The sequence below is a fragment of the Sciurus vulgaris genome (assembly GCF_902686455.1).
Source record: "Sciurus vulgaris genome assembly, chromosome: 8".
NCBI lineage: Eukaryota > Metazoa > Chordata > Mammalia > Rodentia > Sciuridae > Sciurus > Sciurus vulgaris.
The window spans coordinates 123,092,638-123,119,440 of record NC_136468.1 but is presented as its reverse complement, the minus strand read 5'-3'; the positions used below and the strand labels follow the sequence as shown (position 1 = coordinate 123,119,440).

At 47.2% G+C, this 26,803-nt stretch overlaps 1 protein-coding gene across 3 annotated transcripts; it reads right to left on the bottom strand.

Moving 5' to 3' along the window:
• Nucleotides 1–1,256: 1,256 nt before the first annotated feature.
• On the bottom strand, nt 1,257–26,495 carry TOP3B (DNA topoisomerase III beta). Of its 3 annotated transcripts, none has more exons than XM_079151520.1 (18): nt 26,404–26,495; nt 19,159–19,337; nt 17,785–17,916; nt 15,843–15,949; nt 15,016–15,090; nt 13,300–13,496; nt 12,597–12,753; nt 11,716–11,829; nt 9,791–9,881; nt 8,103–8,257; nt 7,869–7,974; nt 7,021–7,167; nt 6,716–6,889; nt 4,940–5,068; nt 4,204–4,353; nt 3,687–3,787; nt 2,831–3,032; nt 1,257–1,814 (listed from the first exon to the last, which is right to left on the bottom strand). In XM_079151520.1, the coding sequence occupies exons 2-18, from the start codon at nt 19,226–19,228 to the stop codon at nt 1,333–1,335; spliced, it is 2,589 nt and encodes an 862-aa protein (XP_079007646.1). In that variant the 5' UTR covers nt 19,229–19,337; nt 26,404–26,495; the 3' UTR covers nt 1,257–1,332. The 3 variants fall into 3 exon arrangements, with proteins under 3 accessions (XP_079007646.1, XP_079007647.1, XP_079007648.1); XM_079151521.1 differs by lacking the exon at nt 26,404–26,495 and adding an exon at nt 25,236–26,379; XM_079151522.1 differs by lacking the exon at nt 26,404–26,495 and adding an exon at nt 26,079–26,379.
• Nucleotides 26,496–26,803: the final 308 nt, after the last annotated feature.

Below are 26,803 nucleotides of genomic sequence, written 5' to 3'. Positions count from 1 at the left end.
TATGTGAACTGTTGAGTGAACTATGGATTTTGTTTTCTTTCTTTTAGTACTGGGGATTGAACCCAGGGCATGCTACCACTAAGGTACACCCCCAACACCCCCACCACTTTGAATTTTGAGACAGAATCTCTTTAAGTTTGAAGACTGACCTCAAACTAGTTGATCCTCCTGCCTCAGCCTCCTGAGTAGCTGGGTTACAGGCATGTATCACTGTGCCTGGTTGAACTATGGGTTCTTTAGAGTTCTTTCATACGTATTCTGGTATGACTATGAATCTACTATAGAGGAAGTGGGTTCACGTATGAAGTATTTCTGGCCTGGTCCTCAAACAAGTGTTCCATAGAATAATCTGGAAAGCTGTTTGGCTAAGCTCTTGCTACTACTACACGATGAGGCATAAATCAGAGGGTGGAAGGAGTTTCCCACACACAGTGGACCTAATATAGGAGCCCCTCCTTGTGGCTGGAGAGGAGAGCACAGGAAGGAGCCACAGTCAGAGAGCTGGCCAGCCTTAAACCCACACCTGGCTCCCATGAGGTATTTTGACTTACAGGGTAAGCCTAGCATGCAATTGGCTTCAATGGGGTGCCTAGTTGCTTGTGAGACAACAAAGGCTCATTATGAGAATGAACAGGAATTAGAATAGGCCCCAAGAAGCTGGTGGAATCACACAAAAATGTGCTGGACTTGATTGGAGTCACCGAGTTGGGAGTCACAAGCATACAAGTGTGTGGGGGCTGGAGCCAAGGCCAAGGGGATTCACGAGCCAGGCCCAGAAAGGATTTCTCCCAGGCCCCCCTGCTCCACCAAACATCTTGCCTAGGACACCTGCAGGACTGATGTGTTGTTGATGCCTATCTTCTTCATGGCATCAGGTTATTTCCTGCTTGTGCACACAGCTAGCATTATTATACATGTACTGAGAAGGGATGTGAGTTAAGACTGGGTCTATTCTCTGCTTCTTTTTTTTTTTTTTTTTTTTTTTTTTTGGTGCTGGGGTTTGAACCCAGGGCCTTGTGCTTGCAAGGCAAGTACTCTACTGACTGAGCTATATCCCCAGCCCTAAGACTGGGTCTATTCTCTGCATCTCCAGATTTGGAGGCTTCCCTGCAGGCACGGCCAGGGTGGGGGCAAAGTGGGGAACACTTTGGATATACACAGGAGAAAAAGGTAGGCAGAGGGAGGAGAGGAAGCCCCATTGGTTCCTGGGGCACAGTAATCCTTTCACATCGCTGCAACAGTAAAAGGCCCCAGGCTTCTTGCTCTGGAGAAGGCAAAATGCATTTTAATGGTTTCAGTGGCTGGAGTTATAAGTAAGAGAGTACAAAGACATCATACAAAGTAGGCGGCCAGGGCTGACATCTTGTCCTTTGGCCTCCTGGGATTGGGCTTCCCTGGGGGTCGCCGGCCCCGGCCCCGCCCTCGGCCCTGCCTCCTCCCAGGCCCACCTCGGTGCATGGGGTGGCAAGAGGCTGCGTGCTTCAGCTCCACCAGCTCCTGGAATATGGGGTCACAGAAGACACAGCCTGTGTGCTGTGTCTCATCGCCTGGGAGTGGGGACTTGGCCTTGTTGAAGTCCACGTCCAGCAGGGCAGCCTCGCAGGTATTGCAGGTGTCGGCAGACACCCGAACACGGTAGGCATTCTCAAAGCAGTGAGCCACCACGTTGCACTTGTTGCAGGCCACCTTCCACTTGGGGCCTGAGGTGGGGTCCAGCACCAGCACCCCACTCTCACACTCTACACACTGGCCGATGCCCAGCATGCTCAGTGAGTGCTGGCAGGTGGGGTGTGTGCACTCATTGCAGCCCATGCCTGTGGGTAGAGGGGAGGCTTGTGATGCACCTCTGCTGTGCTCACCTATCCCTACAGCCCCCTGGGCCTGTTCTCAGTGTCTCAAACTCCTGGATCCCTTGTTCCAGCACAAAGTGCTCCTCTTGGTCTTGCTCATGGGGGCAACCTTGTTTTTTTCACTGGCCCTGTATTCCTGAATTTCCCCAACCGCCATCATTGTTCTCTGCTTATTTAAAAACTTCTCAGTCTTGAAGACCCTCCAGCTTAGTGCCTTCCTGGCAGAGCCTAGCCAAATCCATCCCCACCCTTCTCTTTGCTTTCACAGCTCATCACTGGCAGCTCCATGTGGCCCTCATGTCACTTGGTCACATAGGACTATCTTTTGGAATCTGCTGGAGGGCTGAGATGGGGCCTTATTACTCTGGCAGTGTGGATGCAAGTGGGGATGAGTCTGGATGAGTCTGTGAGGGCTCCCTCCAGATCCCCTGGTTAACATGGATAGATGCCTCACTCCTGCTGGTTCCTTTTCTATAGTAGGGGATGGTGACAACTAAGAGGTTGTGCAGGTGTAATGAACACAGCATGGGTGAGTGTGATGGGTTCTGAGCCCCCTCTGATGCCTGGCTCAGTTTTTTATGCCTTGCCTGGATACATGCTGTCCTTTTTCTAGTAACAAGTGTATGAGAACAGAGAATGGCAGTGGGCACTGCTTGTTGGGTGGCCCCCACCTGCTGCAGATTCTCATTTCCCCTAGCCCATGAGGGGTCATAGCTCACCCCTTTCCCAGATCCCCAGTGACCAAGCAGCATGGAGTTGTCTGCCCACTGAGGCAGAGTGGCAGATAGGCTGACTGATGGCTGAGCAGTGCCCCTAGATGTACCCAAGATCTTCCATTTTAGCACCAGAGAGTATGGGAAGGGCTGGGGTGAGGGATCTTCTTGGAGCCTAGTATGGTAAGGCTGGGACTGGTGCTGAAAAGAGACCATAGCTACCTAGTGGGGACAAAGGGCAGCCAGAGCTGGAGGTGCTTTACTCACCTTTCTTCATGTCTCGGAAGGGTGGGTGGTTGTAGCAATAGGGACACAGTGGGTAGCTCTTGCCCCGGGAGCCTGATGACCACAGAACCAGCTCAAAGTCATCCAGTGGGCACCGCAGCTCCTTGTAGAGCTTGATGGTGCCATTCTGAGGGAGGGTGTAGGTCTCATCACAGTGGGAGCAGTGCAAGCGGCTTGGCTTGGCCTACAGCAATGCGGAGAGCAAATACAAGGGCTGCCAGGGCCATCAACTTTCCTGCCTACCCTCCTTTCCCTCATAATACAGAATACACAACATGTATGTAATACAGAATACATAATACATAAATATAGAATATGTGACACATTGCCAGTCAAGGACCAGTAACCATAAATGTCAAGCCTCAGGATATTTTCTTACATGAATGAAGGCAGTTCATTCATGGTCCTGGTATGGGGCTGTGGTTGTAGCTCAGTGGTAGAGCACTTGCCTAGCATGTGTGAGGCACTGGGTTTGATCCTCAGCACCACATAAAAATAAAGGCATTGTGTTTGTCTATAACTAAAAATATTAAAAGAAAAAAGTCCTGGCATGTAGGTTAATACCCATGATAGCAAGAAAGGTGCTAAGAAATAACGGACAATGTATGTTTACATGGTTAAATGGCTTATGTGTTCCTGGGGTGCTGGGGACATTGGAGGTATTTGTTGGTGCTGACTTGGGTCTCTGAATTATTCCATGTGAAAACCAAAGCAAAAAACATTATTTCTGTATGACTAATGATAAAGCAGAGGCCTAAGAAGTGACATGACTTGCCTGAATCAGTGCACAAGAGTACTGTGGTCAGGAAGGACAGTTACAGCCCCTCACCCTACCTACCTGGATATACTTCATGAACCGGTGACACTTCCCACAGCGTGAAAGGGGCTTGCCTGTGGCTGCCAGGGGTGAAAAAGACACCTCCATCAACTCATCCATACCTGAAAGCAAGCAGAGTACAGGAGAGAGTCACATCCCTTCTAGTCTCTGGCAGCCCAACCTCTGGTAGGTGGCTTGGTTTAAGTGGGTGGGCTGGAGTAGGGAGTTACCACATGGTTGAGAACCTGAGTGTGAACACATCCCCACAGGTGGTGGGGTTTCTACTGTCAGTGACGGAATGGCAGAGCAGTAGCTCCATCTGTCAGGTGTGTGTGTTCTTGGCAACGTGTGTGTTATTAATTCACTTACTATTTAATCTTGATAATAACTAGTGAAGAGGTATTATTGCCCTAGCCTGCGGAGGCCTGGAGCTGAGATCTGGTAATGAGCTTCATATGGGTGCTATTAGTCCTATGAGTGCTCCTAGCACTGATTGGTGGTGGTGGTTAGGTGGGGGCCAGGAAAAGGTGGCCCTTACCAGCGATGGAGTCAACAAAGTAGTGGAACTTCCTCTTGAAGACATCCAAGGTGTGGCCTAGGACCTGGCGGTAGTCAGCCTTGCCTTGAGCAATCAGGTTCAGCTGCTTCTCCACAGCGCTTCGAATAGTGGGAAGCACAAGCTCTGCATCTGTGTGCAGGGGGGTGGAAACTGCTAAAAGCACTTGTACCCAAGGCCCTACCACCCCTACCAGGCAGAGTGAGAGCCACTGCCCTGCTCACAACTCCAAATCCAGCCTGCCTACTGGTCTCTCCTTGGACTGTTCAGCCAGAGTTGGACAGCACCAGGCTGGTTTCTACACCTTCAGGCCTTTCTCAATTTCCCACAGGGAAATCTTGCACAGAGTGGGTGAGGACATCCTGTCTAGGACCAGATCAAAGATATGGCTGTCCTTGGGCTATGTCTGTGCTGTGTTTCTCCATTCCCAAAGGCCTAGGACATCTCCACAGGACAGAAGTGATGGGTTCCTTAGCAAGGACCCCACACCTATCCAAGGGCTGGTCTGCAGAAAAGAGCCCCTTACTTTCCTTTTTAGCTTCTTCAAGCATGTCTGTGTAGGTACTGGGCAGCACGCCTGCAGTGGGAGTCGGGGGAATACATGAGGGGCTGGGGGCTCAATGCAGGCCAGGGTCCATCATGAGGAGACAGCAGAGCCACCACTCAGGGAGAAGCTGGGGAGCCCACAGGTCCTAGGATATAGAACAAAGGGACTCACCAATCTTGTAGTAGCCATGTACCAGGACAATGCCAAGGTTGGTGGGCTTGAGTCGGCGGCCACTCTCCACAGTGACATAGTTGCGCTGACAGATATTGTTTATGTGCACAGGAATGCTGGCGTCAGTCCCTGAAACACACGGCAAGGCCCTAGGTTTTCCTTAGCTTGCAACTGACACTGCCCATTGGACTGTACACTTGAGCTTCATCCCCACCTGTTGTTTGGACTCTTTATTTCAGTGTCTTCCAAACACCCACAGCAGGGAGGACTGCATGCCTATGGTTCCCTATGTACTGCACTGGGCATCACACCAAGTGCCTTTTCTATATTGTTTTGTGAATCCAAGGACAACTGCTTATGAGGTGCTTATTTTAGCTTTATAGTCGAGGACAGAGGCTCAGAGAGGTTAAGTGACTCGGCAGAATTTATTCTGCAACTATTAAATATGACCTCCTTGGCTTCTACTATGTGGAAACTGGCATGCACACTTTCCTGGAGCCAGAGACTAGTATCTTTCTGGGAGAGTTTATAAGCTCCCTGTTGAACCCAGTTGTTTTTACCTATTTCCTATCTCCCACTTTCTCTGTCTTTCTAGGGTTCTTCATGATCCTTAAGGCAGGTTCCCAGTTCCAGGGATGTAACTCCCTCAGCCTTGAGGAGCCTACTTAGTAGAGAAGGCACAGGTGAAGGTGAGGCATTCTGAGTGTGGTGTGTGTTGGTCAGAGGAGAAAAAAGGGAATTCATACTGACTGCACCTGCCAGGGCTGGTGGGTGACAGGCAACTTGAAGGAAAATTTCCATATGAAGCAATGGGCACCGGAAGGCTAAGGAGCATGCTGAAGTCCCACGGCTCACAGACCCCATGGATTAGGCTATGAGTGGTTCTGTGCCCATGAGGGGCTCTGAATTCCCAGTATATTCTTGCTGTAGTCCTGAGTGATAGCTCTGCTCAGGCTCCCTGGCCCTTTTTTCTTTTTGCACTACTAGGGTCTCACTAAATTGCCCAGGCTGGCCTCTAACTTGTGATCCTCCTACCTCAGCCTCGACAGTAGCTGGTGTTACAGGTATATGCCACTACTTGGCTTGATCAAGCCCTTTTACACGGCCCTGTGGACCTCCATCAACAAGGCTACCCTCGCCTACTTTCCTGTTTAGAAGGTCACCCAAAAGCCCTCTTTGCTGTCACAAACCATAGCTTGCTTTGGTCACTGGGTCAGATCCCTTTTTTATGTATGGCAGCTAGAAGCCATGACTTGAAAAGGGTTCCTAAGCCAGAGAGGGGTTTTCTGTCAATTGGAAGGGGCTAAGGGTACTTGGGGAGCAGCACTCACACTCCATAGTGGGCTGGGGGCTGCTTCTTTAGGACTCACCACAGGTGCCACAGATCCCCAAAGAAGCAGGCCCAGAACCTGATTCCAGGAAAGGCATGGTCAGCTGTGTGGACTTGGGAACCGCTGATCTGAATTGTGAATCCTTTGGCATCATGGGCCAATTCTCATGTGTGCTAGTCAGTATATGGTCACAAAGTGCATGAGGGTATATCTTGGCCTTCACAAGGAAGGCTAGGTACTGATGTGATAGTGTTGTGAGTTTCTTCCCACTGTGGATCTGCCAGGATCAACTAGTCCTATAGGGGGCCACCAGTCACCAGATGCTGGCCCACAAACTGATGCTGGGCTGGGTGTGTAGGGGCCACTGGGCAGCTTTGCTGGTACATCCTCCTAGCCCCAATCCGGAAGGGAACCCTGGGTCTAGTATCTGGGCAGATGCACCCACCAATGCCATGTTTCTCCATGAGTGTGATGAGCTCAGCCTCAGTCAAGTAGTCAGGTGGGCTTGTCTGCTTCTCCAGCATCTTCACTTCACCCACAGCAAAGGTATCACCCTTTTGGCAGGTGGGCAGGCTCTCTTCCAGGGGCACATTCTGCCAGGGCATGATCTCTGTGAAACCTAAAGAGAGAGAGCATCACATCATTCAGGGTCCCTATCATGGGCAGCCTGGGTCTCAGACCCTGGCCTACCATCCCTGGATCCGAAATCTATCAGTTAAGATGGAAGATTCCTAGGACTCATAGTTTTACCTGGTGAGATGACAGTCTTCCCTGAGCAGGTGAAGAGCTCAGGACCAATCCTGAAGGAGATGGTGCTTTGGAGGTACTTGCAGTCATGGCTAACGGTGGCAATGAAGTGCCTGGTGATGTACTCATAGAGCCGCCATGCATCACCCCCTGCAAAAGGCCCACAGTCAGTCACCCTGGTGGCCTGGCCCAGGACTCAGGTTTTAAGGAGCCCCAGAACTTTCCCTCCACCCTCGGCATGGATGCCAGGTATGGCCTGCTCCAAAGTCCAAAAAAGGAAGGAAAATGCACAGCAAGGGAAAGCCAGTCTCCCATGCTTAGGTGGTCTCTTCATAGACGTGATTCCCACCTCCCAGCACAACCTCCACCTGATTCTGTGGGCCTGCTCTTTAGCACCAGCCTGTCCTTCTACTGTATAGTGATACGCCACTTCTCTTCATATGCCAGTGTGTGTGTAATAGCTCCTGCTTCCACTTGGACTGCTCTCTCTTCCCCATCTGCCTTTTCCTGGCATGAGATTCATGTAGGAGGTGCAGCCCATCATTGAGTCCTGTCACTCTCTGCCTGGGTCCCATTCCATTCCATCTGATGATGTCTGCCCACTGACTTCTCCATGATCAGTTGCCACAACTTCAGTACTATCCTCAGTCCATGGTAATGAAGCAAAACTTTCAGGTGAACCCCTCACCAAGCCAGGGACAGAGAAGCAGCAGGCCCCACATTGCCAACAGGGCCTGACTGTCCAATGGTGCTGCATAGCTGTGGTGTCTTGTGCTTCCTTCCCTGGAGGCTTGAGAAGTATGTGGGGAGAGTGTGTGTCAAGAGTGTTGGGAAGGTGGGGCACCTGATACCTAATTCTGCCTCTGTGGCAGACCTCATGGGTGTGATAGGAGGATGATCACCAGCATCATGGCCTTTCCGTGGGCGGTTGATACCTTCCGCTAGCAACCGCTTCACCTGAGGGAGAGAGTACAGAGCAGAACTGAGTTTGGACATGGCTGTCTCCTATTAGTTCTGGGTTTGACCTAAGTGTCTGAGCCTGTCCTGAGGCCTGAGTGAGCAAAAGCAAGGCCAACTCCACTCACCGTGTCTGCCCAGTAGGGGTGGTTAGCCTGCTGCCGCAGAGAACCCTTCAGGTCAAAGTTCTCAGGGTAATGGGTGGTCTCTGTCCGTGGGTAGCTGATGTAGCCCTGTGTGTACAGCCGCTCAGCTGTTTGCATGGCATGCTGTGGTCCCATGCCTGTGAGAGACAGGAGACTTAGGGGCCTGGAATGTGGGAATAGCCAATGTGCTGACCTTCATATGTTTTATTGTCCAGGAAGCAATTTACCTGCAGCTCTGCCTGGCTTAAGTGGACAGGATATCTTACCTTCCTCAACAAACTACCTGTTATCTGCAGGAGAAATGCAGGCCTGAAATAAGGTTAAGAGGAACTCCAGTTACACTGAAGGGGGAGACTTTTGTGACCCTTTTCATAGAACAGATCCCCAAACTCAGGGAGATAAGGATAATTCCTATTAACCATAAAATCTGTTAGAATTTATGGTTAAGAATTCAATTAGAACTGGTTAGCATGGGTCAAGGTAACCTAGAGTTGTCATCCTGCTATCAGCCAAAAGTTAAGAGGTAGACCTGAGTGAGACTCTCTGGAAACTTCTCTGGGATCTCCAATAAAATTGGAGTGCAGGAGAGGCATTGTCCCTCTCCTCTCTGAGAGGACCCACTCTCTCTCTCTCTCGAGTATCCCCTTTCCTGCTACTTTGAGTAAATATCTTTAATCTTTCTGACTTGGATCACAAGAATCAGGGTTTGAAGAGGTGTGTGTGGCTTCATGCTGCCTCAGTTTCCCAGAAGGCCCCAGCTCTGTAACAGTATCACCTGGATGTTGCTCATGGCTATGGTGATGATGGGGCATCACTCTTACATGCACTGGCCATAGAGCTGTAACCATAGAGTCTTGGTGGCTGCTGAGCCCACTATGATGATAACAAAGAGCACAAGCGTAGTTCTGAGCCCTATGGTGTTTCATTCTTGTCAAAATACTGAGGTAGGGTTCATCCTGCTGCTCCCTAACCAGCAGAGGCCAGTACTTAGTAAATGCTCACTCAATGGCCCTGCTGACCTCCTAGTACCCTGGAAGCACTGATCTGCAAGGACACAACCCATGGTTCCCTGTGGCTGGACCACCAAAGCCTAGACACTGCCAGCTTTCCAGTCCAACCCCCTGATGGTTGAGTAGAGGAAGCTCAGAGATGATGTTTATACCTATTTCTAGTTGGTTGAGGCATCTCCCTTGCACCATTGAAGCTGCTTGGGAATTCTAATGTTAGGCTGTCCCTCTCAAGTAGTGGCCAACATTATCACTGCTGTTTTTAAAAGATGCTATTTCACATCATTCAGTCTTTACAGCAACCCAAAGAGATAAGTAATATTGTTGCCCTACTTTCTCATGAGGAAACTGAGGCTTGGGATAAGAAAGGAAGTGGTCAAGCTGGGGTTTGGACCAGAGTTTGGCTTGGGAGCTGGATCTCCAGAGTATAAGGTCTCTGAGGGATTCGACTGACCCAGAGCCCTGCCATGAGGGTGGCCTCCATGTGTTTTATTCTGGCAGTAACTACTGAGTGACTGAATACTATGAAATGGTCTGGTTTTCTTTATTACCACATGCACTCAAACCAACTACTGAGTCTTAATCAACAATCAAATGAGATGCTATCCTCTCTTGTTTACACTGACTTATTCCTAAAGAGAAATGAAATCGGCCTCCACATACCCAGAGCAGAGCTAGCCACACGTAGCATCTCCACAGTGTTCAGGGCCAGTGGCCTCTGCTTGGCCTTTTCTTTCCTGCTTGTGGCCTCCACCTAAAAGAAGGGACATTTTGATTAATTTTTTGAAGGGAGAAGAGACCATAACAGAGGGAATCCAGATTTGTGGGCAACAGATTGGTTTCATACATTTGGTGTCCCTGTTTCTGATTTTACTCTTTCCAGCAGTCTGAAGACTGGATTGAATATTTATTCAGGACCAGGAAAGGAAAAGGAATGAAAATTCTTTTTTAGGGAAAGAGAAAACATGGAAGTATGGGGAGGAGTCAGGGTAAGGGGCAGCAAATACAAATTCCATAGAGGCCAATGTTGGCTGACCCATGGGATGGTACGTGAGTGAGCCTGTCTTGGGGATAATGACTGTTGCTTGCTGTGCGTGGGTATTGATTGGGCAACAAGCACTGCTACAGAATTTTCTGTTTTTTCATGGGAAGCTAAAAGTCAGGATTGTTACATGAAATTTCATGAGTTTTTAAAGTTGGCAATTCTGAATTTTTTGTAAATGCCATGCAGGTTAAATGGCAGATATCAGTAGGTTGTGCTTGGTTGGGGAGCTACAACTTCCCACCTCTGGACCACACACTTGTTGGAAGAGATGATTCTTTGTTTTGCCTTCTGTAAATACAACCCAAACAACTGAACCTCAGCTCCTTGACCTTGCTAATTCCGTGTAGACTGGCCGAAGCAGCACATTCTGAATTCCAGACTGACGAATGTGGTTAATGCTGAGGCCAATTGTGTATGTATAGCACTGAAGACTAGGGTGAGACCTAGAGGTGGAGATGGCATCTCTGCAGGAATGTCATTGGTGCTACAGGCATGGAGCAGCTTTAAAAGAAGTCTCAGAAGTCTGAGACAACTGAAGCCTGGGCAAAATAGCATGTAAGGAAACCTTAAGAAGGTCGAGTAGGGGCTAGAGCTGTTGTGCAATGGTAGGGCATTTGCCTCACATGCATGAGGCACTGGGTTAAATCCTCAGCATCACATAAAAATAAACACATAAAAAGATATTGTGCCCATTTACAACTAAAAAAAAAAAAAAAAAAAAGGACAAGTAAAAGGCAGCTAAAGAAGGCCAGGTTGCACCTCACTGACTTTGGGAGTTACCAGAGTGGCAAGGCATTTGCTTTGATGGCTGTGGACTTTCCCCCACCTCAAGTAGCCAGCCCCTTGCCAGGCTGCACTGTTCTCTTCCTGACAGCCAAGCAATATGCCCTTCTAATTTATAAAAAAATGATGAGTAAGAAATACAACCCCACAGAGTTGTGAAAGTTGACTGAGGTTGGGATCCCAGGCCTTTAGCCTGCTAGCTGAGTGACCTTGGGCAAGTTTGTCAATGTGCACATAGGTCCCTCTATAGTTATTAGCTTTTAATATCATAAAAAAGAGACATCTGTATGAAACGGAGTCTTGACAAAAGAGATAATGTTCAGTTATGTCTGGTGGAAAGGGGAGAATTGAGAGGTCTGGCAGGGTCACAGGTATGTGTAGTATCTGGTAAGGAGTGGGCACACAGAACTTTGGAGCTACACATTGGTAGAAATTTCTTAGGAGTATATGTTGAGTAACTATTCCTCTTTCCAAAAAGATGTCTGTTTCGGAAAGGGAAAGAAAGATGGTCCTAAGCTGTTTCTCTGGTCAGAGGTTTCTTTTATCTTTTTAATTGTTTTTTTTTTTTTAGCTGTAGATGGACACAATACCTCTATCTTATTTATTTATTCTATGTGGCACTGAGGATTGAACCCACTGCCACACACATGCCAGGCAAGTGCTCCACTACTGACCTATAACCACAGCCCCTGGACAGAAGTTTCTTGGGGTCCACATCTACACAAAGCAAATATGATAGATGTGGGAGGAGGTGGTATACCCGAGCTTCCTTCTCCAGTTTTGTCATGTTTAAAAACATCTGTGCAATTTCCCGGTCAAATACTCTGACTCGGTCCCAGTCCAAAAGGAGAGATTTGTCTTTATCTGTGTTAACCTGTAGGAAGAAGAACAAAAGGTGAACACGGGAGAAGCATTAAGGTGAGCTTTCTCAGGGAAGGAAATTAAGGGAAACTGATCTTTGTATGGGAGCAAAATGATATCAACTCTGATGTCTCCTAAATGTACTTGTTCAGTCACAGACATGTAGGCTGACATCTAATCTTCTCAATTCCCTTGCCAGCAATCAAGTAGGTGGTCTCAAGAGGGTGGACTGGAGTTGAGGCTGATGTGTCATTAAGAAATGTCTGAGCCTCTACCTCCCACTCCATCCAGCCTAGTCCTGGTGCCTGGCTAGTTTAGGTATGTACCCACCAAAGATCCCCAGGTCTGTGTCAACTAGAACAACTGTTATACTTTAAGTCAAGCTTAGGGAGACTTTTATTCAAGAGAAGATTCTAAGGACTTTCAAAAAGTTTGAAAGCCCATGTGCTCAATCCAGTGCTTGGACCTGACCACCATATCTGCTGGCCCCTGCGTGGTTGGGGGGTGGTATTGAATTCACCCCATACCTCTAGAGTGAAACTCATTCCTACTTATCCAAATTCAATATATCCAAGTCCAGCCCAGACCCACTTCCCACATGAAGGCAGGGGACCCCTTTCCTGGGGCACTGAAAACCATTCTCATTTACAGCTATTCACACTTGTGTCCTCAGCCAGGGGGCCTGTAGGATGATGATAATGATGGTGGTGGAGGAAAACTCTCAGAATCCACTCACCAAACCTGGAACAACAGAGAAGGAATACAGAGGGGGTTAAAAACCTTGGCCTGCAGCACCCAGTAGGTCTCTGGTTTGAAGGACTGGATTTTATCATGTCTCTCCACACAGAATCCCAGGGTAGGAGTCTGACATGGTCCAAAGGAAATGAGAGAGCTATCTAAATCACCATATTTCCCCTGGAAATATTTTGTCTGGAACCTAGGGAGAGTGGTGGGGTGAAGAAGAGAAAGGCAGTTGGTCAATAATTCACTTAAGACATTAAGACATTATCATTAAACCTCTGGATGAGTCTAGCCTGGGGCCTGGGGTGGTGTATGTTGGGAAGTGACACAAGTAAGCTGCTATCAGTTTGAAGTCAGTGTAAGTGGCAGAGTGCAGAGCTGTCATGGAAGAATCATGTGTGCATGTGATGGAACAAGTGAGTGAGGAGAGGGAGACTCATATCATTTTGGGCCAGGGTTCCTTCTATTCTACTCCATCCGTCCACTGCATTCTTCTCAGGACTCTTGAGAATGGACATACTCTGTTTATCAAGTGACGGTTTGTGTGATGTATACCAGCCATATATGTAATTTTCTTCAAGGTTTTTAAAATGTGAAAATTGTCTGCTGCTGATCTGGGCTCCAAGAGGCCCAGGGGCAGCAGATGGGGACCAGCAAAGACAGGTACTTAGGCTGAAGGGAGCATAGGGATCTGCTTGGGCCCAACATGAATGTTGTGTGTGTCTGGACAGGGGAACAGCACCTAGTGAAAGCACAGCCAATACGCAGGTCCAGCTCTTGTCGGGCATCCACTGAGAGTGCCTCATTGTGGTCTGGCTCACCCAGGCGGGTCATGGCGTTACAGATGTCTGTGTCAGTAATGGAGCTGAACCTAGCCCGGAACACCGTCTTCTCGCTGCTGTGGGCTTTATTCATGACAGGCAGAACAGCATCAAGGACCTGGGAGGAAGGAGGACCACTGTGATTGCCTCAGGGTTATCTGCCTCCACACCTCCGCTGTTGGACCTGGCTCTTTCCAGGGCTGAGCCTTGTGTGTGAGACACACTCTTTTACCCCTTTAAGGCCCTCCTCCATTTCTCTGCCTTTTCAGAAGCTTCAGTCTCTCCACAAAACCTTTGCTACATGGCTCCATTTCCTTCCACCTACAAATATGTCCAGACACTCCCCCTCTTCTTACTGCTACCCTGCAACTGCTGCTTTTTTCTTCTTATCTTCTGATCCCAGTTAGGAAATACTACTGCCAAGCATACAAGGGACACCAAATTCACCCACTTGATCTTTTTCCCCTCTTTCCTGGAGAAGTGAGTGCTTGGAAGGGTAAGTGAAACTTAGATGACTGAAAGAAAGACAGGGAAAGAAAAAGGGAGGAAGGGGAAGAGGAAGAGGAAATGGGCAAAAGTGGGAAGGTCACAAGTGGGTCCAGCTTGTGGGTGGGTGTTGGGCACAGCAGGGTCCTAGAGTTGAGACTCACTATGAAGGCTGTGCAGGGTGAGGGGAGTCTGGCCATGCAGTGTCCTTATGGGGAAGACATTTCATTTCTGAAGGAAAAAAGCCTTAAGAGCTGCCATCATTCTCCACCCCCATGCAAAGGCACCTGGAACAGGGAAGGGATAGGATAGAAGGGTATCTGGGAAGGGAGTATGCAATCGGGTTTGCTGAGGATATGCACTAGAATGCCAGGTACCCTGAGCACCCCATCTCACTGGAATCATCTCCTGTACTCCAAGGCATATCAGGCTCTAGGTGAGAGCTGAGGGTACCAGGAGACAGGGTGACTTGTATGGAGCTACAGTCTGAGAGGCATGAGTGAGACTGGCAGTTATAAGCATAAGGGTATCATGATTTAAGTAAGCACAAGACAGGGACACATGGGAAACCTCCACCTGCCTCTCTACAGGGAGGGCTGTGTGGAATGGGGGTAAATGGGAGGTGGGAGGGTATTCTTAGTGGATCAGAGGATGTGTGAAGGTAGGAGGTGAGAAGAATGAGGCCTCAGAAAGGCATGTGGTGCTGAGGTGATCAATCACATCAATTGAAGGTCCCAAGGCACTGAGTTGGGCCTGGGACACCGAAAACTAACTTACTACATTTTGAAACTTACATCTCCCTAAACAATTCTGCCCCTTTTTAGTTCCTACCATGTGTCCCTAGAAAGTGAAGTAACACTCAATCACTCTTAGGAGGGTTGATGCATTTTAAAGTGTCTATAGTATTTTCCAAATAAAGGGGTGGGGAAGGTATTTTAAAGCTACTATAGGTAACCCCTTACTTTAGCTTCAGGAATGATGTGACTGAGGATGTTAGATTATTGGAAAAGTTAAAAGTGAACCAAAGTGGGCTGGGGGGATAGCTCAGCTGGTAGAGTGCTTGCCTCGAAATCACAAGGTCCTGAGTTTAATCCCCAGCACCGCACCCCTCCCTTAAAAAAAAAGTGAACCAAAGTGTGCACCATACTCACCTCAAAGCAAATGTTCTCCCCTTCCTTGTCACAGTCTAGCCATAGCACAATGTAGTCACAGCCTCTGCCCTCCACCTGCCAAAGAGTACACATTAACATGTACCTGTCACAGGCGCAGGCCCTGTGATACTCTCCCCTGGGGACAGTAGGTGAAGCCTGGGTCCTAGGGGCTGAGTCTTGATTAGGAGGACTGGTGACTGGGCTGAGCAAGGAGCTGGCTACAGTGAGGCTGGCTCAGAAAGAATTTAGCTCAGAAGTGTTTTTTGGATCAAAAAATGATAATTACAATATGATCTTTTTTAAAGTACTTTTTTTTATACCTTTACTTTATTTATTTTATGTGGTGCCGAGGATTGAACCAAGTGCCTCACATGTGTGAGGCAAGCGCTCTACCACTGAGCCACAGTCTCAGCCCACTACAATATGATCGTAACCCCCAAAACTGAATAATAAAAGGCCTGAAATGAAATAACCCTAATTAGTAATGGTTGTTGTCTTGGTTCATGTGGTTATAGTTTTTCTTCTTTCTGCATATCTGTATTTTCTAATTTTCCATACTAAATATGTATTTATTTTAAAATTGGACAAAAAACCTCAACTAAACTAAAAGCAGAATGTCTGGTCTTCAGGATTGAGTGACAGAAATGATTATGGTGGGGAGAGCCAGGCCTGAAGGTGCCTTGTGGGCCAACAGGGGATGCTCATAGAAAGGACCAGGGCAGCCAGCAAAGGCTTCTGTGTCTAAGATGGAGATGAGGATGAGGACTCAACTGACAGTGGGCAAGGACAGCTGTAGTCACCTGGTGAGTTGCTGTCCTCATACATACCTGCAGGAACTTCACCATGTTCAGCTTGGGATTAGCTTCCTTCTTCTCTGTTGGAGCTTGACTGAACAGCTCTGCAGGGTCCACCTTGTCCCACTTGTTGTACTTTCCTACAAACCACAGTCAACGGTGACACTGAGTCACACTGCACAGTTCACAAAAGCTTGGCCTCCATGACTGTCAAAACCCCAGGCAGATGGTCTCCTCTCACAAATGAAGAGGAGACTTGGACAATGGTTGGCCCAGGGTCAGTTGACAGTTGGAGGCAGTAAGGCTGATATGTGGATTTGGGTCTTTGGGTAACCCTACCCACCTGGCCTTCTTTCCCCTGGGTTGTTAAGCTGATGCCACCCCAACCATGGCCACCCATGGGAACAAGCAAACTCTGGCCTTTCTTCTGGTGTTTTTCTTGTAGTGGAAAGCAACATTTCTGGGTTGGTTCACTTTGCCAGGGCCCTGAACTCATGCCAGCATCTTCTCTTCCACCATGGATTTTGTAACCTTTCCTACCACCCAGCATTTCATAGGGCACACAACAGGTGCCCAGTTTTTCCCTGTGGAAGGTCAACCTCTCTGGGCCTCATGTCTGGTACCTCCACCTACTTCTCTACTTAAGGTCTGGTTCTTGCAAGCTTGGCCTTCTGACTTTCTTTTAGGCACCATTTTTGCTGCCTGAGAGTACATGGTTGGATGGAGTTCTAATTCTTGCTCCCTATGTGCCTGTTGGAGAATAAAGTCTGGGGTCTAAATGCTTGACTACACAACTCTATCACCTTTGTTGTTATTGGTGTGCTCACTGAGCAAGAAAAACTACTGAGGCTTTGGTGCCAGGCCTTATGCTGAGTACTCTATCTTCAATATTGCACATAATGAGTTCCTCTTGGGAAGGGGGGGGACACTGTTGTATATTTCACAAATGAGAAATGGCAACTTAGTCTGAGGAAGTAGCTCAGGGCCTAGCAAGCACAAGACCCTGGGTTTGGTCCCCTGGGCAGGGGGAGTGGGGAGGAGAGAGAGAAATGGCAACTCACAGAGGTCCAATCATTGCCCTACTCTTTAGCCAGTGGCACAGTACAGGTGCTATGGTTTGAATATGGTCTCAGAGTTCCCCAAGCGTTCATGTGCTAGAAGCCTGAATCCCAGGGTGGCAGTACTAGGAGGTATAGAACTTTTAAGAGGCTCGGCCTCTTAGGTCACTTTTAAGAGGCTGGGAGGTCCCTTAGGTCACTTAGGGCACTGCCCTCAGAAGGGATTAAGGTAGCAAGTTGTTATAAGAGTAAGCCTGACCCTGAATCTTTCTCTGGCTTCCTGCTTCACTATGTGGATCGCTCCCTCTTGCATGTGCTACTGCCACTGTGATCTGCCACGATGTCCTTGCTAGAGCTGGCGCTATGGTGTTTGGACCTTTAGCCTCCAAAACTGCTGAGTTAAATAAACCTCTTTCCTTTAGAAAGTTAGCCTGCCTCATGCTTCTGTTGTAGTTATATAAAATAGACTAATATGGCAGATCAGAGCTTGGGTTGGACTCATGTCAACCACATGGTTCTGAACATAAACCCAGTTGGGTCACAAATTCTGGCCCTATCAAGGAAATGGAAACACTATTGATACAAGATGACAATGACAGTCATCCAGTGATCAACAGACAACAGTCAACTCAGCGGAGCAGCAGCCCTCTCTCAAATGTGTGCATGGGTCAGGCACCTCATGAGACAGATATCACCACCTCACCTGCACAGGAAGGTATACAGGGCGTACAGTGCCTAAAGCGTGCTAATGGAATGGAAACCCTGGGGTGTTACGCTCTAGGGCTTGATTTTTGGGCATCTCACACAGAGGCCCCTAGTCACTAGTCCATGACCTCTGGATGTAGGCTCTAACTGGACCCTGAGCAATGCTCTGCAGGGATCCCCTCAGCAGGATGGAGGTGGGTTGGGGTGCTCACCCAGGAAATCCAGAGTCATCACATGACCACAGACAGATGTCATCTTGAAGCGGACTGGTTGGCCAGCAAAGGTTCCTGTGTACTCATGGACTGAGCAGGCCCCATTCAGCCCTTTGTGTGAGGCCATACTCCCTGAGAAGGAGAAGCACAGAGAGATGGAGCTGTGGATACTATAAAGATCCTGGGCCTAGACCCTGGGCCCTCTTGGAGGGCTAGAGTTCTCCTTTCCCAGAGAGGTCAGTTGTAATATTCTTTAGGCCACTGTGGGTAATTTGGTACTAAGATTTAATAGTACTCAAAGATAATAGCATCTGTAAATGACCTAGTATAGAGTACTAAACACAGAGCTCATTGGTTGGGATCCAGAGGCAGATGCTTTTTATCTGCATTTGTTTCCACTTTTCTATTTGATTTCTGCCCTACTTTATTTGAAATTTAAGGTCACCAGGGACCTAATAACTATCAAATCTTGTGGTGACTTTTTCATCCCACCCACTGATGGATCTGCAGGCCAACTTTCTTAGCCCCTGAGGGTGAGATGCCACTTCATGGACCTCTTTATTTTTTAATTTAAATATATTTAGTTACAGAAGAATACTATACCTTTATTTCATTTATTTTTTATGTGGTGTTGAGTGCCTCCTACCACTGAGCCACAACCCCAGTCCATCCTGGACCTCTTTAGACCACATATTCTCAGCTGTACTAAGACCTCTTTCTTCCCAAACTGCTGACCAAGGGTGGATGCCTGCCATTGCTCGGTACCCAGCATCCAAATAGCCTTCCTATTTAGAGAGAATTCAAAGAAAGGAGGGGAAACAGCACTACACTAGCCACCCTAGTGTGTTCAGAGGCAGGGATAGAGGCATTCTCCCTCCATTTCCTGGTCTCAGAAAAACTGGAATTTGGCCTGTGGCCAAGGCTCCTCCATAGACACCTCTTGAGTAATGTGAGGTGCAGAGGATGTGAGGTATTGGTGAGTTTCCAGAGATGACAATGGCCATGGCATAGCCTTGTCAGATACAGACATGGGAGGGGATCCTGGCTGTCTTATGTACCTCTTTCCAGTGTTGCTTCTACTCCTTGTGACCAATGCCCCTCACTGGCCCAGAACTCTGACAATGGCTGCACCTTCTACCTTACTGTGAACTATTCTTCTTCTTTCTTAAGAGTCCCAGCCCTGGCACACACCAGGTGTGGAAATAAATAGGGTGACTACTACCCAGATGCTTCAATAAAGCCTTCTGATCTGAACCAAATCTACCCTGACAGGGGTGGAATCACACTTTGGAGAAAAAATAGTAAAATGAATAGTAAAAACAACCATGCTTACAGACCCAAGCAATAAAGAAACTTAGGGTTGGTCTTTCCTACCTCGAGAAAGAATTTTGGCGATGGACTGTGCCAGGGATGGCTTCTCTGCAACCATAAGAACAGTCTTCATTTTGGCTCGAGGCTGTCAGGGTCCTCAGCCCTACACACTCCAGTTTCAGGACAACAGCAATGCAGAAGTTCAGAAATTGCTCTTCTGTGGCTCAACACAACTGTCAATGCTAATGCCCAAGGAGATGAAAAGAAACTCAGAAAATAGCAATTCTTTCAAGGGAACTATGTAACCAACAAGGAAACTCACTTAAAAACAAAACAAACAAACAAACAAACAGCAGCAGCAACAACAAAAACTCAAGAGAAAAAAATTAGATCAGGCTTCATTTGGGGGAAGATCATATCTTCACTAATGATATCAGATCAATTTTTGTCACTAAATCCATGCCTACGAAGAAGCTGTGACATATGGACCTGGATTCAGAGGTTGGAGCAGTGTGATGCCTGGCCCTTCCCCTTGGGCTGACTCTTTCACTTACTAGTGGACTAATCTCTTGGAGGGGAGAAGAATAATTACAGACTCTGCTGCACACCAACGCTGTTTGCTCCCAGGCTGAGTGGTGTAGCCAGTTTTGGCTGAGCACTGGGCTACCATGAGATGCTTAACAAAATGCAGATGGTCAGCCAGGGCTCCCCAGGTCCTACAAATGGACCTGAGTCCCATTGGTCCAGTCCCAAGAGGAACTCAGAAAGTCCTTCAAATCTACCTTTCTACCTATCTTACTCTACCTGTTGCTTTGCAGGCCATCATCTGATCAAATTAAATCGGATACCATTATTTAAAGAAAAAAAAAATCCATTCAAAGTCTATTTGTTTGCCTGGCATCATCCATCAAGCCTGGAGAATGCAGCTTGGCTATCTGCAGGCCCAACTCAAGGTGAACTCTTCTTTATTTTTTGGTATTAGAGACTGAACCCAGAGCCTTGTGCATGTTAAGCAGTGTTCTATCACTAAGCTACACCCCCAGCTCACTGAACTTGTCTTTACAGAGTTTTCCTAGCACCCACTGGCAGGATGAATCATTTCCTCCTGTGCCCCATGTCTCTTGGACTAGGCCTCCATGTCAGCCCACTGCACATAGTGCCACCATTAATTACTGCCTCATCTTCCCAAGAGGAAACACTATTGGCATATGCTATGCTTTCTGGGCCTGATGCATCACTTAACAACTGTTGCTGAGAACAACAACAACAACAAAAAAACTCACATGAACCCTTATTGTCTTTATTTATTTATTTATTTATTTTTTGCAGTGCTGGGGATTGAACCCAGGGCTCCATGCATACTGAGAAGTTACATTCCCAGCTCCCTTTCTGTATTTTTATTATAAATATAGCTTTGTATTTAAAAAAAAAAAAACACACAAAAACTTGTATTGAGAATAGGGCAACCATCTGGGGAAAAAAAAAAAAATCACACTCTTGAGCCTTAACCTCCACCAAAACGGATTACAGATCCAGCAAAGATTTAAATAAAAAACTAAAACTAGAAAAATACTAGAAAATAACATGAACTTAGTGATATGAAGTGATGTCCAAACATTCATCAAAGAACATTAGAGCTAAAATGAGTTTGTACTTGTTTCATTAGCAAAGACCGAAAGTCCAAGCATGCAACCATGGGTGTGGGGGAAGTGAAACTGAATTGACATTTATGTGAAGTGATTTGACAATATTTCTAAAAATTGTTAGTGCACAGCCTCAGTAATTCCACTTCTAGAAGAGAATTCAATTATTTCAGTTTTTTTATTGAGCACTTACTACAAGCTTGGCCTAGTCTAGGTGCAGAGAATATGGTATGGAGCAACAATAGGTCCTGTCCTTCTGAAGTTTAGGGCTAGGGAGTTCATAGGTGGGAGGGGAAGAGACAAGCAGGATTGGGTGGCATCCGGAGGAACAATTCAGGCAGAAGGACCAGGCCCTGAAAGAGATGGCTTGACAGGGGGTTGGGGGGGGGGTCAGTGAGGAGGTCAGTGGGCTGAGTTGGGGTATAGAACATGGGACCTCTCAGGTCCTGTGCTGTGAGTATGCTCTGGGGGAGCTGGAAGAGGGTTTGCACAGGAATGGAGTGATCTGACCTCAAGTGTTACAAAGGGACTGTTTGCCATGCAGAAGGGAGTGATTGGGCCCTGGTGGGGGAGTGGTCAGTCTGTTCAAGACTGAGATGGGCAGGACATGGTATGGCAAAGAACAAGGATGACTCCCAGGTTTTTGGCTCAGACAACTAAAGGAAGGGATTCCCACTGATTCTAGTGGAGAAATACCCAGGAGGGGGCAGTTCAGGGCCAAAATCCAGAAGCAGCATTTCAGGTGTGTTAAATGTGTTCCGTTAGCTAGACAGCCAAAGTGGCTGTGGAGAAGGCAGCAGTTGTGGAAAACTGTGGTGCATGGAAGGAGCCCAGGTTGGGGGTCAGGGAGATGAGGAGGAGCCAGCAGGGTGTGCAGGAGAGGTGGGGCCCCAAAAGCCAAGGGAAAGAGCACTTCAGGGGGAAGCCATTGACATGTCAAAGGCAGCCAAGGCAATGTGGCAGCAGAGACCTGACAATGGTGTATGACAATTTGAGTGACTCCAGTAACCCTGAAGGAAGTCATTTGTTGAATGGCAAAAGCTGAGTAGTGTAAGCTCAAGAAAGCTAGAAAAAGAAGAGGGGATGATGCACTTTTTTTCATTTCAAGATGGACAACATATCAGCATGTTTGTATACTGATGGGACTGTTCTAATAGAGAAGGAAAGAGGAGATGCAAGAGGGAGGAGGGAACTGCTGGAGTGATGCTGGGGTGGGTGAAGGGCTGAGGCAACAGTCAGCTAAGACCATGGAGGGGAGGAGGGAGGTGAAGTCCAGTCAGTCACACATCTGTTAGTGGAGGAGGAAGCAGAGGAAGGACATGTGGCACTGGGGCAGGCTCCTAGAAGGGGAGCCTGGGATTTACACAGGATCTTCTAGGTGAGTATGAGGGAAAGAGATGGCAGGGGTTGAGGGATCATGCCAACAGACCTGACTCCAAGAAGGGTGATGAGGGAGATAAGGGGATGGGAAGGGTGCACACAGTCTGTGCTCTGTGGCCGCCAAGACCTGAAGGAAATGAGGCATTAGGGTGGAGAGTGGGAGTCAGAGGAAGCAACTCTCAGGGGGCAGAATGCTTGAGTGAGGATTACTGAGGGGCTCGGCAGTGAATGTTGACTTGGGCAGGGGAAGGGGCCTGAAGTGGGTGAAGGGTGAAGCTGCCAAGGGAGAGGAAGCCACAAAGTAAATGGTGGGCACTAGTGAAGACTGATCATGGGAGTTCCTGAGAGGTAGGGTAGGACTGGGGTGGAGTGACTAAAGGTGGCCATGGCACCACCTATGACAAAACACACTACTTAGGGAATTCTCTACAGCATTATCATTCATAATGAGAGTTTAGAAATGACCTAGTGTATGTTAACAGGGAACTGGTTAAGTATGACATATCTATAAATGGAATACCTACAGAAGTTAAAAAGGAATCAATCTGCTTGCTAAACATAAAACGTGAATCAGATTGCAGATAAATTTCATAAAGAAAGGCAGGCATTTATCTGGTGCGTAAAGAGTGCTGCCATCTGTGATCAAACACGTGAGCATGCATGTGCTTTACTTGTTTACAAAGAGCAGGTATATCTGGGTAGAATTTAGAAGCAGTTGCACAGGGATGGGATGTTAGTGCTGCGGGGCCTGCTTGTTGTTTGCAGTCCCTTCTGCACCTTTTGCATTTGATGCAATGGATGTATGTGACTGGTCAAAAAGAACAGACAATGAATTTAAAAATAAAGAAATAAAATAAAACCAGAACACTGAAAGACAAAAAAGATGTTGACGAAACCCTTTCATTAAAAGGTCTCTGTTTCCTCATAATGTCCAGGAGAAGCAGCACAAGGTCTGACCTGGGCTGTTAATCCTGGCCCTTGCTGTAGGACTACAGTGAAGCTAACAGTATGAGAAAGTTGCCCCAAATTTAAAAACAAAACAAAACAAATAAAACAAAACAAAACAAAATTTGCTTTTCCCTTCAAATAGGCAGTTGGATGTTCCTCCTAAATATACAATCATCTCAGGGGAAAAAAGTCAAAGTCTCTGGGAATGATGACCTTGGCTGTCTTCATGTAAGCTCACCAGCAGATCTCCTGCTCTTACTGCCTAGGTATAACCCCACCCTGTAATCATGGTTGTTTTTGCCTTCAGGCCCCCACCTAGGTCACTTTTCTCTTTAGTCCCTGGGACTAATACTCTGATCCCCTGCCTCTCCCCTCCTGAAAACTGCACCGGGTGTTGCAGATATTTCCCCCAAAGACTGAGTCATTTGCTGCTATATCTCTGGCATTCAGAGGACATTGAATGTTTGGTGTATGAATGAATGAATGAACAACAATGGTCTCTGCTGTCCATTCTGGGGAAATTTTTGGTTCTAGAAAAGGCAGAGTCTCAGAGTGAGGTTTAAAGGAAACTCAAGGATTCCCTTTTATCCATCCAGAGAAGGGAAAACTGGCAGCAGAGGGAGATAATTCTATGAAGGCTTTTGAGTTTCCAGTCTCTTCCAAAGTAGGAAAAATATTCTGTCCTAAAACATTCCTTCAGACTTTCTCATTTCTGTGTTAGAGTAGCCAGCACTTATGGTGTAGTGACAGTATGCCAGGTACTGGGCAGTCTAGCCATTGTGAGGTCCTACAGTGGGAATGTAAGGTCAGAGACTAGAGCTCTGGATTTGAACCTGGATTGGTTTGCTCTAGAACCTACGCTCTAAGCTTTTATTCTGTCCTGCTTCTATGAGGATCCTGAATACAACAATAGCCCTGTTTTACTTCCTTGCAGTGCTTAATACTAAACCTGATATGGTCTCCATCTACTTATTTGGTTCTTGTCTTGCAGTCCCTAGAACAAAAGTATGCTCCAAGAGAGTAGGGGTTTTGCCTTGTTCATTCTAATGGTAAGTATTAGATGGTGAGCAAATACTGATTGAATGAATGACTGAATATATAAAACAGTAATTTTACCTATAAAATGAATAATAAAAATGCTATAATTAAAAACTGACTTTAAGAGCATTGCAAACACTTCTGCTTCTCAATGTTCTTTTTGTCCCATGGTGTCAAAGTTGCAGAAATTTCACATTTCCACTACTTTTCTTCACACATAGGATCCTAGGATTTTCTTTTTTCTTTTTTTTTTTTTTTTTGCGGTGTTGGGGATCGAACCAGGGGCCTTGTGCTTACAAGGTAAGCACTCTACCGACTGAGCTATCTCCCCAACCCGGATCCTAGGATTTTCAATGCATAATTAACAATTTGAGAAGTCCCTTCAGAGAGAAACATTTTGCCTCAGCATCTTAAAAGGGATTACCTCATTTATCCAGTAAAAGGGATAAAATTAGGCAGTATGCACAAAAGGCACGTGACCCATTCCAATTTCAGACACCCTATCCACCTGCCAGGCTGTGTAATTGCTATTTGTGTTTGATATGCATCTGTCTTCAGGAGCTTTGACATTAAATAAATACAATTCCTAATTGAAATATTTTAAACTTAAAATGAGGACTTTATATGTTCTTAGTATCACTGTTTTTTGGGAAAAAGCACTGCTTCCTTTAAGGGTATGGAATCATATTCCTGGGGTAAGAGGCCTTGGTGGCCATATGGTACAACTATGGCAATGAAGAACCAACTAAGTCTCAGTCAGTGATTTACCAAAGGTTACCTGGGAATAGTGTCAAGTTGAGCCTGCTTCTTTACTTTCAGCCCAGTACACTTTTCTTTAACTGTTCCAGGTCCCATCTCTTTCTTTAAAGATTTCTGAGAAGTCTTAACTTCAGAAATTAATTTCCTGTGATTAATCTTGGGGCTTCCCTATTTTCCCATTATGGCTTATCTCTCATGGAAACCGAAGAGAAAGCCTAAAAGCAATGGATTGCAAATTTAACGCCATCTTTACACTTCTGCCTTACTCACTTACTTACTATCTCACTAACTTACTTACTAAAGTTTTTGCTTTTAAAAAAGGCTTAAGTATATATATAAATGGTCAGAAATATGTTCTTTATGGTAACCTACATGGTACATCAAGTTCAATCTTGTTGACTGTTAAAGCTCTAAGCCTGCAGTTTCTATTTTTCCAGAAAAGGGAGACAAGCAAGTGCTAACTGGGTGGTTGACGGAAAACACCCCAAACTAGGGCTAGAAGTAGGACTCAGGTGAATTAACGAAGAGTAGCAGGTTAGTTTGTTAGCACCCTGTCAACTCTCACCAGCAGTGCCATCACTGGTATGTGTTCCTTAGAAGATACTACACATAGAAATTTCTCTCCAGGTTTGTGTCTTTATGAACCAGTGTATTTTAGCTTGAGAGTGGGAGTGGAGGTCTAATAGTGGTCCAACAGCATTGAGAGTCTGGGATTTCCCAAATACCTACTGAATCAGTAAAAGAAACCTATGTTTCTGAAGCTCTTTCATTGTACTAGATATTCCATAACTACAAACGCTATTTAGTCAACCAACAATCCAAAAGGCAGGCATTGTAACTTTTTAAAACTACGAATAAACTTAAGTTCAGAACAAGTCAGACTAGCATAAGATGAACTCGGTAATGAAATCTCAGTGCTCTCTGGCCATCAAGCCCAAGATGAGCTGGCTTCTCACAACCCAAAGGCGAGAGGGACAGAGGCAAGACAAGGCTATCATTTTCTCTTTCACCTCTGTAAGAAATTACTGTCCCTGGATTCGAAGTAATATGCTCACAAAAGTTTTCTTCCTTGTCTACTGAGATCGCGTCTCAGAACCGGGGCACCCTCAAGACGCAGCCAGGGACCAGAAGGCAGAGTGTAACCTGCTTTGGCGCAGACTGCAAGGACCTGGACCTCTGACGGTCGCTCTGCCTCCGGAGCCTGAGTTTCCCTACCTGTGAGACCTGGGAAACACACCTCATCCCAAAGAGCCGTGAGAGAGTTCGGTGAAGAAGTGTGCAGCGCGCACTCCCTCCAGACAAGAGGCTAAGCATTGACCCACCACCACCGCCTCCCTGAACTCCCACAAGAAGCTCGGAAAAAGGGTCTCCGACAGCGAAAAAGAAGAGAGAATATAGAGCCCGGCCCGGGACGCTCTCTCAAGTCCACGCCCCAGCCCTGGGGTCTGCGCTCAGCTAGCACTCAGGAAACAAAAAAGTCCCTCTCACGCTTTCCACTTCCCGGCGCAGCCCGCCGCGGCGATCGCCGCCCACCGCTCACCGGTAGCCCTATCGCAGCTCTTGCTCTAGCCGCAGATCCCGGGGCGCCACCGGCCACCCCTACTTCCGCTCCGACCGCCTTGGGAGTCCCCGCGTCTGGCGTATCATCGTATATCCTCCGATGTCCGCAAGTCTGTGTTCGCGAGTTCCGTAGCTTGTGCATTCCTGGAGCAGGTCCTGGAGTTGCCTTTTTCATTCGCAATCTGCAAAGATCCCAAACTCTCCTTACGGAACCCTCTGTTTTGTACCGCTGGGGTCCCTAAGCTTTCGGCGTGACCCCTCCCCTCTGCGGTCCATAAGGGATCCCCAAACCTTCCTTCCAGATTATTCCCCGCCCAGGTGAGAAAATAATGGCGATTGGCATTACAACGACTATGAAAACAGGCATGAAAACATATATG